General features: G+C 37.2%; 1 protein-coding gene across 2 annotated transcripts in view; it reads right to left on the reverse strand.

The window, feature by feature from the left end:
* Positions 1-14,034, reverse strand: part of MTUS2 (microtubule associated scaffold protein 2) — a 578,493-nt gene that overhangs the window by 348,714 nt on the left and 215,745 nt on the right. For both annotated transcript variants that reach the window (XM_024551026.4, XM_053920733.2), the window contains exon 4: positions 592-786. In XM_024551026.4, coding sequence (XP_024406794.2) covers positions 592-786 — 195 coding nt within the window. The remainder of the gene's footprint in view (positions 1-591; positions 787-14,034) is intronic.

The following is a 14,034-nucleotide window of genomic DNA, read 5'->3' on the forward strand; positions in this document are numbered from 1 at the left end:
AGAGGCTATTAATTCACACTATAAAATAGAGCTCACAACAGAAGTCTCAGCAACCAGACAATGTTATCAACTAATGGAGGCCTTCCCAGGCACAGACTTGAAGTTCAGCATAATACAAAGCCATTATAGGCAATCACAGGTGACTAAAACAATTTTCCACTAATATTTAATATCTAATATGCATCATGATGGCACAGCATGGTAACACCTTTTATGAATCTTGAACTTCTTACCTAGAATCCACAAAGCTAAGGGTTCCCGAGGTTCCTGGAATCAGTCCCTGGATAATTATTTTCTAGATTTAACAGTAACTTTAAAATCTTTTTTTCCAGTACATTAATGCCCCATAACTGAGAAAATGATAGTGTGAAATGGGCTACTTTTCTTAATTAGATTATTTTTTGAATCCTATTAATGGTAGATTAAAGTTGTCAACCCAAATTTTCAGCTTATTACATAAAGAAAACGAAACGCTGTTTCACCCACGTGCTGGTTCACCTACTCCTATCTGGAGCGATGCTTGTTTTTATGCGGAGTGTGCAGACCACCCCCACTGGGCCGCCCCCACCATGCCCTGTCTGCCCCACTTACGGTTGGCCAGCCGGTTCTGCTCAGGTTGTGCGCTGTCCATGGACTGGGTGCTGGAGACCGAAGACACGCTGGAGCTCCGCATGAAGCCAAATGCTGCCAGTTTGGCTGCCGGCAGACGTGAGTACCCAGGAGGCCGAAGTCCAGACTTTTGCAGACTGGATTTGGCAGCATTTGAACTGGAGGCTTTCTTTAAATCTGTTAAAATGAACCCAAAACAAAACAAAACAAATCTTAGTTGACAGCGAGATAGAGAACCCACAGGGTGTGAGTACTAATCCAGTTCTGGCATAAACAGACCATGAGTAATCTTGAGGGTCTAATTCAGCACATTCACAAACACATCTTTCCCAGAAAGCCCCCTCACTCTGAAGCCAGGTGTTTCAGGGAACTCAAAGAGAAGGAGAGGTAGAGGTGGATAAGATCAGAACAACTAGACCTATTGTAGGGTCATAAAGAAAGATACAAAGGGCTTAGGAAGCTGACTAGAATGATAATACTGTTGTAAGTTACAGGAGAATTGTGAAATTGAGATACATCTTAAAATCTGTCATATGATGGGCAAGGACCCTCCTGGAAACTATTCATTAGCAATTATAACCAGTATACAGTAAGTCATGGAAACAGGTACAGAGAATCATTTTACTAAGCTTTTGCTGGTTGCCAGCAATGAGGAGAAAGGGCACAGACCGAGGAGCTGGTCAGGTTGGAGTGTGCACTATAACAGTTACTAGCAGTGTAATTTTGGGCCCCTGACCTAACACTTAGAGTCACAGTTTCCTCCCCCAGAAGGAACTGGGAATCATAAAAGTGGCCTTGCAGGTTAGGGCAAGTATTCCTGCTTATAATACAGAACTTAACAGGTGCTCAAATTGATGCTAGGTTTTTTCCTCTTTTTTCTATGACTTATTTTTATGTTAGTGCATACTTTAAAACTAGTTTCCAGATATATGCAAATCCAGTAATCAAAATAACAAAACATCATGCTATAAATCCATCATCTTAGCACCACTATGTCTGAACTCATGGCCAATCATCACAACACTACAAGAAGTCTCTCAATACCAGGTAGAAACAGAATGTTTTCAAGACAAATGCTCTACAATAAAAAATTTAAAGAAAAAAAGGCCAAGTTCCCTAGTATTCTGTATAACTGTCCTAGGCAAGCCATTTAACAACTTTCTCCTGCAGCCGTCTCTACCCTGAGTACTTATGTCCCTGTACCTTGGTCAACTTGTTGTTATCCAGTGGAAGATTACTTAGGATGCAGGTTAAACACAATTTTTTTAACTAGCCTATCTGTAAAAAAAATTAATTTCTAAAAATCAATGAAGAGTCTATATTATTAGAAAGTGTCAAAAAAAAAAAAAAAAAAAAAAAAAAAGAAAGTGTCTATGCATGGAAATATAGAAAGAACCAATAGATGCTAGGATGCCTCTTGGGATGCCAGGGTTTATGGTGCCTCTTCCTCTACCAGCAGCTCCCCATAAGAGCGAGGCAAGGACAGGTTCACATCCAGCGAAGGCACAATCTGCACATCTGTAGTTTCCAGATCCTGGGTCAGGACTAGGATGGGGAGCAATTGGGTGAGTGCAGGAACTGAAAGCTGGGCTGGAAATACTCCTAACTCAGGTCTGTCCTGATGCTTGGAAAAAATTCTGAAATATGACAATGAAGAAATAGTCACTTTAATAAGTAGTAATGGCCCTTTGCATCAGCAATTAAATGCCATTTCCAATGTCTGTAAATTGTTTTCACACCATTTTGCTTAATTTTGGATGATATCCCCAGAACAATGAAAGTGTCCCCATGTATCAGATACCATTTTTGTATTAAGTTTATACCAAATCAATTTTGGATGATGTCTGTAAAACAGTAAAAGAGTTGCTAAAAATCAGATGTAATTTTAACAAGTATACACTAAACCCATCATATTTTGATACTATTTTCAGTTATAGATAACCTCCTTCCTAACCCAGTTAAACAATAATTGACTTAAGATTATACAAGATCAAGTGAGAAAAAATACAAATAAAATATTTTTGGAGGGAAAACAAATCCATCTTTGGAAATGAAAGAGAAGTCAGAATTCCTAACAGAGCACTTCGGCATGTGGTATATACTTGTTTAATATTTATTTCAGAATGAAAACCAAGTATTAAGTCATAACATAAAGCAATTAAGCCACTGAAAATTTTCAGAAACAAACCTATCTTAGCAACCCTTACCTATATTCAATCACTGTTCATTTCATGAGTAGAAAGGCAGCAATGATACATGGTGAGAGAGGAGGAGAACTTGACAACACAGGACTCCAAGTACACAGGATGGAGGTCTGTGAATGACTTTCTAGTTTTCACATTCCCCTAGTTCAGCTCTTCCTTTTAATAAAGACACATATAGGGTGGTGGGAGCTCTTTGTGGATGTATGCCTTATCCCAACTCTCTGTAAATACAGTTTTCTCTAAATTTAATATAACAGAGTATACATCAAGTCACTGTACAATGGTCTCTCCTTACAAACAGTATAATTCAGGGTCTAGCGGAGAAAGCAAAACTTACACCACTTGGTTTTGAGAAGTTATTATTCAATAAAGTTTACCTGAAGTTTGCATTAGCCAAGTTTGTACTACATTAATTTAGCATACAGCAGAGTTGAATACTTCCTCTAGTCTCTCTGCAAGTGAACTAGTCTGGAATGAGGTTCAAAAGCCTGCTTTTGCAACAAGCACCTCAGTGATTCTCACTCAGGTGGTCCCCTGGACCACACGTGGAAAACTTCAACAGAAGGTGCCAACTCACCCTGTGAAATAATCACATTCAGATATTCTAATTGAATATGCCTTGATTTAATCTTAGTTTCTCATAAAAATTGACTTAATTATTAAAAAAACATGCAGTCCTTACTCTTTTCAAACCAGTCTAGCATGTCAGAGAAACATATTTTTTCAAGTATTTTTTATCCTTGGACTGTTCAAAAATATAGGCTTTGACAGAAATAGTATATCGAGGTTCATAGTAAGCCTTCAATAAACTAATGATAGTGATTAATATTATAATAAAGCTGAGGAGCACATTAAGAGACAACTTCCACAATGGTGGCATGAGAAGCCCCATGGATACTTTCTCCAGTGAAAGTGATGGGGGACTCAAGAGTTAGAAACTTTTAGTTTAAGGTAATAGTTAATAAGCCTAGTAGTAAATGCATGTAAAAAGCTAATGTTTCAGGAACTGCAGGTACAGCCCACCCTGATTCCAGGAGACCACAAGCAATTGACCTTTGTGTTCCAGAAGAGACCATAAGCAATCAAGGTGGTATCTGACCCATTGTGTTCCTGGAAGGGACAGTCGCTGCCCAGGTCACAGATAAAGAAAATCACTGGTCAGTGAATGAGAGGATGTTGGGGAAATTGCTGGACTGCAGCTTTAATCTGATTAACCTCTCTCCTGGATTCCAGATCCCTTACCTACACTTTTTTCCCTTGAAATTCCAGATCCCTTACCTACACTTTTTTCCCTTGAAATTCCAGATCCCTTACCTACACTTTTGTCCCCTATAAAAAAGGCTGGCTTGAAAGGAAATGTAAGACTGTCTGTTAGGGTGTAAACACACTGTCTTCTCAGATCACCAGCCATCTGAATAAAGTGCCCATCAAGATTCAATCCCTGTCTCTGCTTATTGGCTCTGGTATGTGACAGGCAACACGAATGCCAGCTTTTCCAGTTTCAAAACAAATGAAATTGGTGAAAATTATTTTTAAAAAAACAACAAAAATTTAGTCTCTGGAAATTGTTCTAAGAACATAGAACAAATAAAGAAACACTTTATAAGAAAATCTATTAAACCTCAGTAAGAACAGTGATAGTGGATGGCACTTGAGCCAGGACCCACTCCCTTCCTCCCCTGTACTCTGTCTATCTCAGCAGGATGAAAAGTCTACTCTGGGTGGCTATGGCCAAATGACAAATTTCCTCACCCTGTTAGAGTATGGTATATAGTAGGAGAGGTAGGCCACCACCATTTCACATGCACATCTAGGAAAAACACGTAATTGCCACCCCTTAGCAGAATCATGACTGAGAGATTTTGCCCAAATGTAGAGACAGGCCATAAGACCAAAAATGGCTGAAGCAATGTGCAAAGAAATTGACTTTATTTGGAAGAGTGTGGGAGAATTTTAAGCCTAAAGGCACTCTTGAAAACAATGTAGATTTTTATGGTAAGCAATGAGGTTAAGGCTAGTAGCTCTATGGGAGTAAGAAGATAAACTATAGGTAGGCCAGTTTACCAAAGAGAACCAGGAAAAAAGCTAAGAAGAGCCTTCAAAAACTATCCTTGAAAATGGTCCTGAATTTAATTGGATCAGACTGTGTAGTAATTTATGCCTCGGGGCACTGTAATTAGCAGAGCCTAATAGCTGGGTATGTTATCAAAAGGAGGAAGACAGCTTAACAGAGAAATCAGGGAACAAGGCAAAGGAAGCTGTGCTAAAATACTGTCAGGGTGCTACAAGAAGCAAAAAACACACACAAAAATAAAATACTGTCAGAGTGACTGCACATTCCCAAGACTGTGTCCTCTATGGAGTGACATCAATGCTTTCACATTGCATGGGAAGTAGGCTTCAATAAAAGAGACCAACCATGCCACTAAACAAATAAACAAACAAACAACAACAATGCCCAGACAGGAAATTAGGTAACCAGTATCCACAGATGTAACAATATATTATCTAAAAGTCCAGAGTAAAACAAAATATTTGAGACACACCACAAAACAGAAAATTATGATTCCTAAATAGGGGAAAATAAGCAAGCAATAGAGAGTGCCTGAGATAGAGGTCAAATGTATGTCATAGCAAATAAAGACTTCAAAATAGCTGTTATAAATATATTCAGAGAACTAAAGAAACCACGGTTAAAGAAGATATCTCATGGTAAACAAGATATGATGAAAAGGTCTCGATAAGTAGGAAATAACCAAAGATAAAAATTATTTTAAAAAGAAAAAAGAACAAATAGAACCCAATAGAAAAAAGAAAAATAGAAAAAAGAAAATAGAAAAAAGAATCCAATAGAAATTTTGGTGTAGACAACATTGAATAAATAAATTAAGGAACACACAAACAAGTGGAAACATATACCATGCTCATGGATTGGAATAATTAACATCATCAAAATGGCCATACTATCCAAAGCAATATATAGATTCAATGCAATCCCTATTAAAGTACCAATGACATATTTCACAGATATAGAACAAACACTTCAAAAATTTATATAAACCATAAATGACCTCGAATAGCTGCAGCAATTTTGAGAAAGAAGAACAAAGTAGAAGGGATCACAGTACTTGACATCAAACTATACTACAGGGCCATTGTAATCAAAACAGCCTGGTACTGGCATAAGAACAGACACATAGATCAATGGAACAGAATAGAGAGCCCAGAAATAAACTCAAGTCTCTACGGTCAATTGATATTTTACAAAGGGGTAACAAGCATATACTGGATTAAAAATAGCATTTTCAACAAATGGTGTTGGGAGAGCCAGACAGCTACATGCACAAAAATGAAACTCGATCACCAACTTACACCATACACAAAAAGAAACTCAAGATGGATAAAAGACTTAAATATAAGTCATAACACCATAAAAGTCCTAGAGGAAAACATTGGCAGGAAAATCTCTGACATTCCATGCAGCAATATTTTTACCGATATGTCCCCTAAAGCAAGGGTCATAAAGGAAAGAATAAACAAATTAAAAAGCTTCTGCATGGCCAAAGAAAACAGCATTAAAATGAAAAGAGAACCAACCATGTGGGAAAACATATTTGCCAATGATACCTCAGACAAGAGTTTGATCTCTAAAATATATAAAGAACTCACACAACTTCACTCCAGAAAGACACAAAACCCAATTAAAAAATGAGCAAAAGACTTGAACAGACACTTCTCCAAGGAGACATACAGAGGGCCCAGAGACATATGAAAAGATGCTCAGCATCACTACCCATCAGAGAGATGCAAATTAAAACCACAATGATACCACTTCACACTGGTCACAATGGCCATCATAAATCAACAAACAACAAGTGTTGGAGAGGTTGTAGAGAAAAGGGAACCCTAGTGCACTGTTGGTGGGATTGTAGACTGGGGCAGCCACTGTGGAAAACAGTATGGAATTTCCTCAGAAAACTAAAAATGGAACTGCCTTTTGACCCAGCGATTCCACTGCTGGGATTATATCCCAAGATTCCTGAAACACCAATTCAAAAGAACCTGTGCACCCCAATGTTCATAGCAGTACAATTTACAATAACCAAGTGCTGGAAGCAAGCTAAGTGTCCATCAGTAAATGAGTGGGTCAAAAAACTGTGGTATATTTACACAATGGAATACTACGCAGCAGAAAGAAAGGAGCTCCTACCCTTCATGACAGCATGAATGGAACTGGAGAGCATTATGCTAAGTGACATAATCCAGGAGGTGAGGGCCAAATACCATATGATCTCACCTTTTACTGGAACATAATCAACAAAAGAAAAAAGCAAGCAAAATATAACCAGAGACATAGCCAGGACATGATTAATGTCCTAACCATTAGGACAATGGTTAGAGCATTGTCCTAATATGCCAAGGTTGTAGGTTTGATCCCTGGTCAGGGCACATACAAGAATCAACCAAAGAATGCATGGATAGGTGGAACAACAAATTGATAATTATCTCTCTTTCTTCCTTCATTTTTCTCTCTATATAAAGAGGAAGAAAGAAACATTAACAAAGCCTCAAAAAAATGTGGGATACCACTAAAATGTGCAATGACATATGAATAATGGGTGCATCAGATGCAGAGAAGTGAAAGGAACTGAAAATAAACATGAAGAAATAATAGCTAAAAATTTCCTAAATTTATGAAAAACATTAATCTACACATCCACGATACCCAACAAAACCCAAATAAGATACATGCAAAGAGCTCCACACCCAGACCCATTATGGTAAAAATCTTGAGAGCCAAAACCAGAAAATCTTGAAAGCAGAAGGAGAAAAATGACTATGTATGAGCAAATACCAATTGATTAACAACTGACTTCTCATCAGAAACCATGGAGGGCAAAGGACACTGGGATGACATATTCTATGTGTTGAAAGAATAAAACTATCAGCCCAGAGCAAAACTATCTTCTAAAGGTCTAGCCAAAAATTAAGACATTCCCAAATTAACAAAATATGAGAAATTTATTGCTCACAGACTAAGTTTATGAGAAATATTAAAGAAAGTCCTTCAGACTGAAAGCAAGTGATCTCAAATGATAATTAAAATACATAGACACATGCACGACAAAGAACATTGGTAAAGTCAATTATATAATTATAAAATGCATTATAAATACATATTTCTTCTTGTCTCATAACTTAAATTCTAGTATAAAACAATAGGCATATAACTATAATTGGGCTTATAACATAGAAATGTAATGTATTTCACAATATTAGCACAAAGGAGGTAGGTGGAAGCAAAGTTGTATGGGAGTAAGGAAATGACAATAGATGATAACTTCAATACTTAAAAAATGAAGAAAACCAAAAGTGGTAAATGAAAAGTTAATACAAGAAACTGAAAAATATATACTTGCTCTCCTTTAGTCATTTTCTGCTTATTTAAAAGACCTAAAATTATATGAAGTAATAACTAAAAATACATATTACTGGGTCTGTAACAGACATAGATGTAATATAAGGAACAACAGCACAAAAAGAAGAAAGAAGAGGTAGAGTTACATAGGAGTAACATTTCTACAGCTCACTATAAGTAGCATAAACATTAAGCAGATTCTGGTAAGTTAAGATGTGTCTGTTAAACCCTAGAGCAATCAAAAAGAAAATAACTCCAGAGTTCTGGTCAAGATGGAGGTGTAGGTAGAAACCCTTCACTTCCTCACACAACCAAAAGGAGGATAACTACCAATCTAAAATCAATAAACCACCAGAAGTGACAGAAAAACAAACTGCATGGAATTCCGATAACCAAGGAATTAAAGAAATAGTCAACCAGAACAACAAGACTGGTGTGCTGAGACAAAGAAATATGGCCCAAATGAAAGAACAGAGCAAAGCTTCAGAAAGAGAGCTAAGCAACGAGGAGACTGCCAACTTATCTGATGTAGAATTTAAAGCCCTGGTAATCAAAATGCTCACAGAACTGATTGAGCTTGGTTGAAAAATAAAAAAACAAGTGAAAGATACCCAAAATGAAATATAGCAAGATATTCAGGGAACCAACAGTGACAGGAAGGAAACCAGGAGTCAAAGCAACAATTTGGAGCAAAAGGAAGAAATAAACATCTGACCAGAACAGAATGAAGAAACAAGGATCCAAAAAAAATGAAGAGAGGCAGAGGAATCTCTGGGACAACCTGAAATGTTCCAATATCTGAATTATAGGGGTGCCAGAAGGAGAAGAACAACAGCAAGAAAATGAAAACTTATTTAAATGAGTAATGAAGGAAAACTTCCCCAATCTGGTGAAGGATATAGACTTCCAGGAAGTCCAGGATGCCCAGAGAGTCCCAAAGAAGTTGGACCCAAAGAGGAACACACCAAGGCACATCATCATTAAGTTATCCAAGATTAAAGATAAAGAGAGAATCCTAAAAGCAGAAAGAGGAAAGGAAAGAGTTACCTACAAAGGAGTTCCCATAAGACTCATCAGCTGATTTCTCAAAAGAAAACTTGCAGGCAAGAAGGGGCTGGACAGAAGTATTTGAAGTCATGAAAGGCAAGGACCTACATCCAAGATTGCTCTATCCAGCAAAGCCTTCATTTAGAATGGAAGGGCAGAGAAAGTGCTTTCCAGATAAGGTCAAGTTAAAGGAGTTCATCATCACCAAGCCCTTATTTATGAAATGTTAAAGGGACTTATCTAAGAAAAAGAAGATCAAAAATACGAACAGTAAAATGACAACAAACTCACAACTATCAACATATGAACCTAAAAGAAAAGACAAACAATGAAAACAAAAACTAACCAAACAACTAAAACAGGAACAGAATCAGAGAAATGGACATCACATGGAGAGATTTCAGTGGAGAGTGGGAAGGGAGGAATCGAGGGGGAAGTACAGTCATGAAGAAGCGTAATTGATAGGCATAAAATAGACAGGGAGAGGTCAAAAATGGTATAGGAAACAGAGAACTCAAAGAACTTATATGTATAATCCATGGACATGAACATAGTGGGGGAATGCTGGAGGGTGAGGGGTGCAGGGCAGAGAGAGGATAAAGGGGGGGAACTGGGAAAACTAATAGCATATTCAATAAAATACACTTTAAAAAAAAGAAGTAAAGAAAATAACTCCAAAAATATAGCTTAAAAATCATTAGAGGAATTAAAATGTTATACTAGAAAATGTTCACTCAGCCCTGGCTGATGTGGCTCAGTGGACTGAGTGCCAGCCTGTGAACCAAGGGTCACTGGATCAATTCCCAGTCAGAGCACATGCCTGGGCTGTGGGCCAGGTCCCCAGTAGTGGGCACATGAAATGCAACCACACATTGATGTTTCTCTTCCTCTCTTTCTCCCTCCCTTCCCCAATCTCTAAAAATAAATATTTTTCTAAAAAGAAAATATTCACTCAGTGCAAAAGAAAGTAGTAATGAGGAGTAGAGAAACAAAAAAGACATGATTGGACAGAAAACAAAAAGTAAAATGGCACATGTAAATCTAAATCTAATTCTATCAATAATATTATTAAATGTGAGTGTATTAAGCAATCCAATCATCAGGCAGAGATTGTCAAACTAGATGAAAAACAAGATCAAAATATATGCTGTTTGCAGGAGAGACACTTTAAATTCAAATTTACAATTACTTTAAAATTGAAAGGATGGAAAAAATATCACAGAAAGAACAATCATCAGAAAGCTGGAGTGGCTATGTTAATATCAGACAAAACACATTATAAAACAAGAAAGAGATAGAGATATTTTTATCATGATATAAAAGTCAATCCATCAGGCAGATATAGCAATTATAAATGTATATACTCCTAACAACAGAGCCCCAAAATACATAAAGCAAAAGCTTACAGAATTGACAGAAAAAATAAATAAATTCAAAATAATAGTTGGAGACTTCAATCACCACTTTCAATAATGGAACGAGGCAGAAAATTGGCTAGAAAATAGAAGATTTGAATACCACAAACCAACTAGACCTAACAAATATCTATAAAACACTCCAACCAATAGAAGCAGAATATACAGGGTGGGGCAAAAGTAGGACAGTTGTTTGTATGGACTATAATACAATGAATAAATAATAATACAAGAATAAACTGTTTTGTGTACTCACAACTGTAAAACTACTTTTGCTCCATCCTGTAGATGTTTTTCAAGTGCACATACAATATGCTCCAGGATGCTATAAAACAAGCATTAATAAATTTTTAAAAATTGAAATGATAGAAATACATTTTGTGATCATAATGGAATGAAATTAAAAATCAAAATGGGAGGAAATTTGGGGAGCTAGCAAATATGTGTAAATTAAGAAACACCCTACTAAATAACCAAAGGTCAAAGATGAAATCATAGGGCAATTAGAAAATACTTTAAGATGAATGAAGATGAATACATGCCACACCAAACCTTATGGGAAGCAACTAAAGCAGTACTTATAAGGAAAGTTATATCTGTAAATACTTCCATTAAAAAAAAAAAAGAAGGCACAGATGGGTTAAAGGAAAAGGTATTTAGAAGTCTGGTAGCATTTTGTTGATGCTGTTAATGATTTTTGTTAAAAAAAAGAAGTATTTCAAGTCAATAAAGTAATCTTCCAATAAAGACACTGAAGAAGAGCAAACTATACCTAAACCAAGCAGAAGGAAAGATATAATAAAGATTAGAGTAGAAATAAATGAAACAGCATGGAACAACAAGAAAGAAAATCAATGAAATAAAAAGTTGGTTCTTAGAAGGATCAACAAAGTTGACAAAACTTTAGCTAGTGACCAGAAAAAGAGAGAGAAGACTAAAATTGTTAAGTTAGGAATGAAAGAGGGGAAATCCCTATTGATCTTGCACAAATAAAAAGAATTGTAAGAAAATATTATGAACTACATCTCAACAAATTATATAATCTAGTAAAATGGGAAAATTCCAGAAAGACATAAACTATGAAAATTGACTCATGAAGAAATAGAAAATCTGAATATACTTATAACAGAGAGATTGAATTAGTAATCTAAAAACTTTCCACAAAGAAAAGTTCAGTCTCAAGTGTCACTAGAGAATTCTATCAAACATTGCAAGAAGAATATACACCAATTCCTCACAAATTATCCAAAACAAGAGAATACTTCCAAACTCATCCTATGAGGTCAATATTACCTTCATACCAAGAACCAGACAAAAATATCATGAGAAAATAAAATTACAGAACAATATGTTGTATAGATGCAAATTTCTCACCCAAACTGAAACCAGTCACATATAAAAAGGATTATGTACCATAACCAAGTGAAATTTATCCCAGGAATGAATGACTGGTTTAACATGGAAACAGTTGATGTGCTACATCATAATAGAATAAAGAAAAACCACATGCTCATCTCAATAGATGCAGAAAAATCACTTGACAAATTCCAATAGCACTTCATAATAAACGCTTAACAGGCCAACAGTAATAGAAAATGCCATCAACCTGATAAGGGCATCTAGAAAAAAAACCATAGCTCACAACCTATTCAATGGAAAAACATTGCTACTTCCCCAAAGACTGGCAACAAGACAAGGGTGTCTGCTCTCACCACTTCTATTCAGTATTCATGGGAGGTTCCAGCCTGGGTGATGAGGCAAGAAAATAAAAGGCATTGATATTGCAAACAAAAGCAAAACTCTATTTGTCAATGACACTGTTCATATATAGAAAATCACATGAAATCTAAAAAATAACTAATAAATGAGTTCAGCAAGGTTACAGGAGAAAGTTCAACATACAAAAATCAATTGTATTTGGACCCACTTACAATGAATAATCCAATAAATGGACCCCATAGCATCAAAAAGAATAAAATAGTTAGGAACTATAGTCAGGGTCAGATTCCACTTTTTATGTTTGACTGCTAACAGCTATGAAGTCTCAAACCCCCTTCTACACCCCTCACGCCCTTTCTGCCCCACATCTGGGAAAGTTGTTGAGAAAGCCCAGTGCTCCACCTTTGGCCCTCTAGGAGATTCAAACTACACAAGCTACTGCCCACTTTCAGGGGAGCCCTCCCTTGGCCCCAACCCTTAATGACAAAAAAAAAAAAAAGGTGCTGAGCCAGTGTCCTTTCCTTGCTCTCTCCGACTATTTCAGACATGTTAGAGAAACCTCAGTTATGTCAGTAATAAATGTCTTTTTGCTTTGTGTATGGCTTCCTCAGTCTTTACAAACCAAATTTTGGGTGGGGTCCAAACAACGGATGTTGTGATCAGGATACTGAGAGTGTGACCACCATCACAAGGGAGCTTTCTTCTTTTTTTTTAATCCTTGCCTCAGAATATGCTTATTGATTTAGAGAGAGGGCAATGGAGGAAGAGAAGGAGAGGGTGTGAGAAAGAGAAACACTGATCTGTTGCCTCTCGTATGCACCACATCTGGGGACTGAACTCGCAACCCAGGCATGCACCCTGATTGGGAATCGAACCCGTGACCCTTTGTTTTACAGAAAAACGCTCCAACCAACTGAGCCATGCTGACCACGGTGGGGAGTCCTTCTTCTTGGTTTCCTTGTTCAAGGGCTCTGCTGCCTCAGAGCAAGCATGCCCTCTGAGCTGCTGCTCACTGGCAAGCTCTGAGCCATATTGCTCTCTGCTGCATTAGTGAGTGAGTTTTACAGAGTCTGGTATGGTTTTACCTGACCTAAGTTGGAAGTTTTGATAATTAATTAGATTTTAAGAGCAGGAATATGGGATTCAAGTGGGGCCCTTCACAGAGTGGCCTCGGGTCATGTATTTTATACCCTGGACCTAGCTATGTGTCTTAGAAAGGAGTTGTGACGAATGCTGAGCTCAAGGGAAAGACTACTTTGTGTTATACACAGGCTCTCTGAGTGGTCACTCCTGAAAAAGCAGTCATTAGGGGAAAAGAGAGAAAAAAGAACAAAGAAGCCATCGTGTGAAGTGCTGAGGCCTGCACTCCTAAAGGTAGATGGCTCACTGGGCTCCTTAGATTCCTCTGCTGCTGCTGCTGCCTACATCTCTGTCAACAAAAGTGCTGATCCTCAGGGTTAAAAAGAAAAATCTCCCATAGCATCTCTGTGCACAGCAAAGAGTTACCATATTTTTTCAGACTATAAGACTCACCAGACCATAAGACGTACCTAGGTTTTAGAGGAGGAAAATAGGAAAACAAAACCCCGCTCCACTGCCCATCCCCCCCACCAGCCAGGTG

Source organism: Desmodus rotundus, chromosome 3 (assembly GCF_022682495.2).
Source record: "Desmodus rotundus isolate HL8 chromosome 3, HLdesRot8A.1, whole genome shotgun sequence".
Lineage (NCBI taxonomy): Eukaryota > Metazoa > Chordata > Mammalia > Chiroptera > Phyllostomidae > Desmodus > Desmodus rotundus.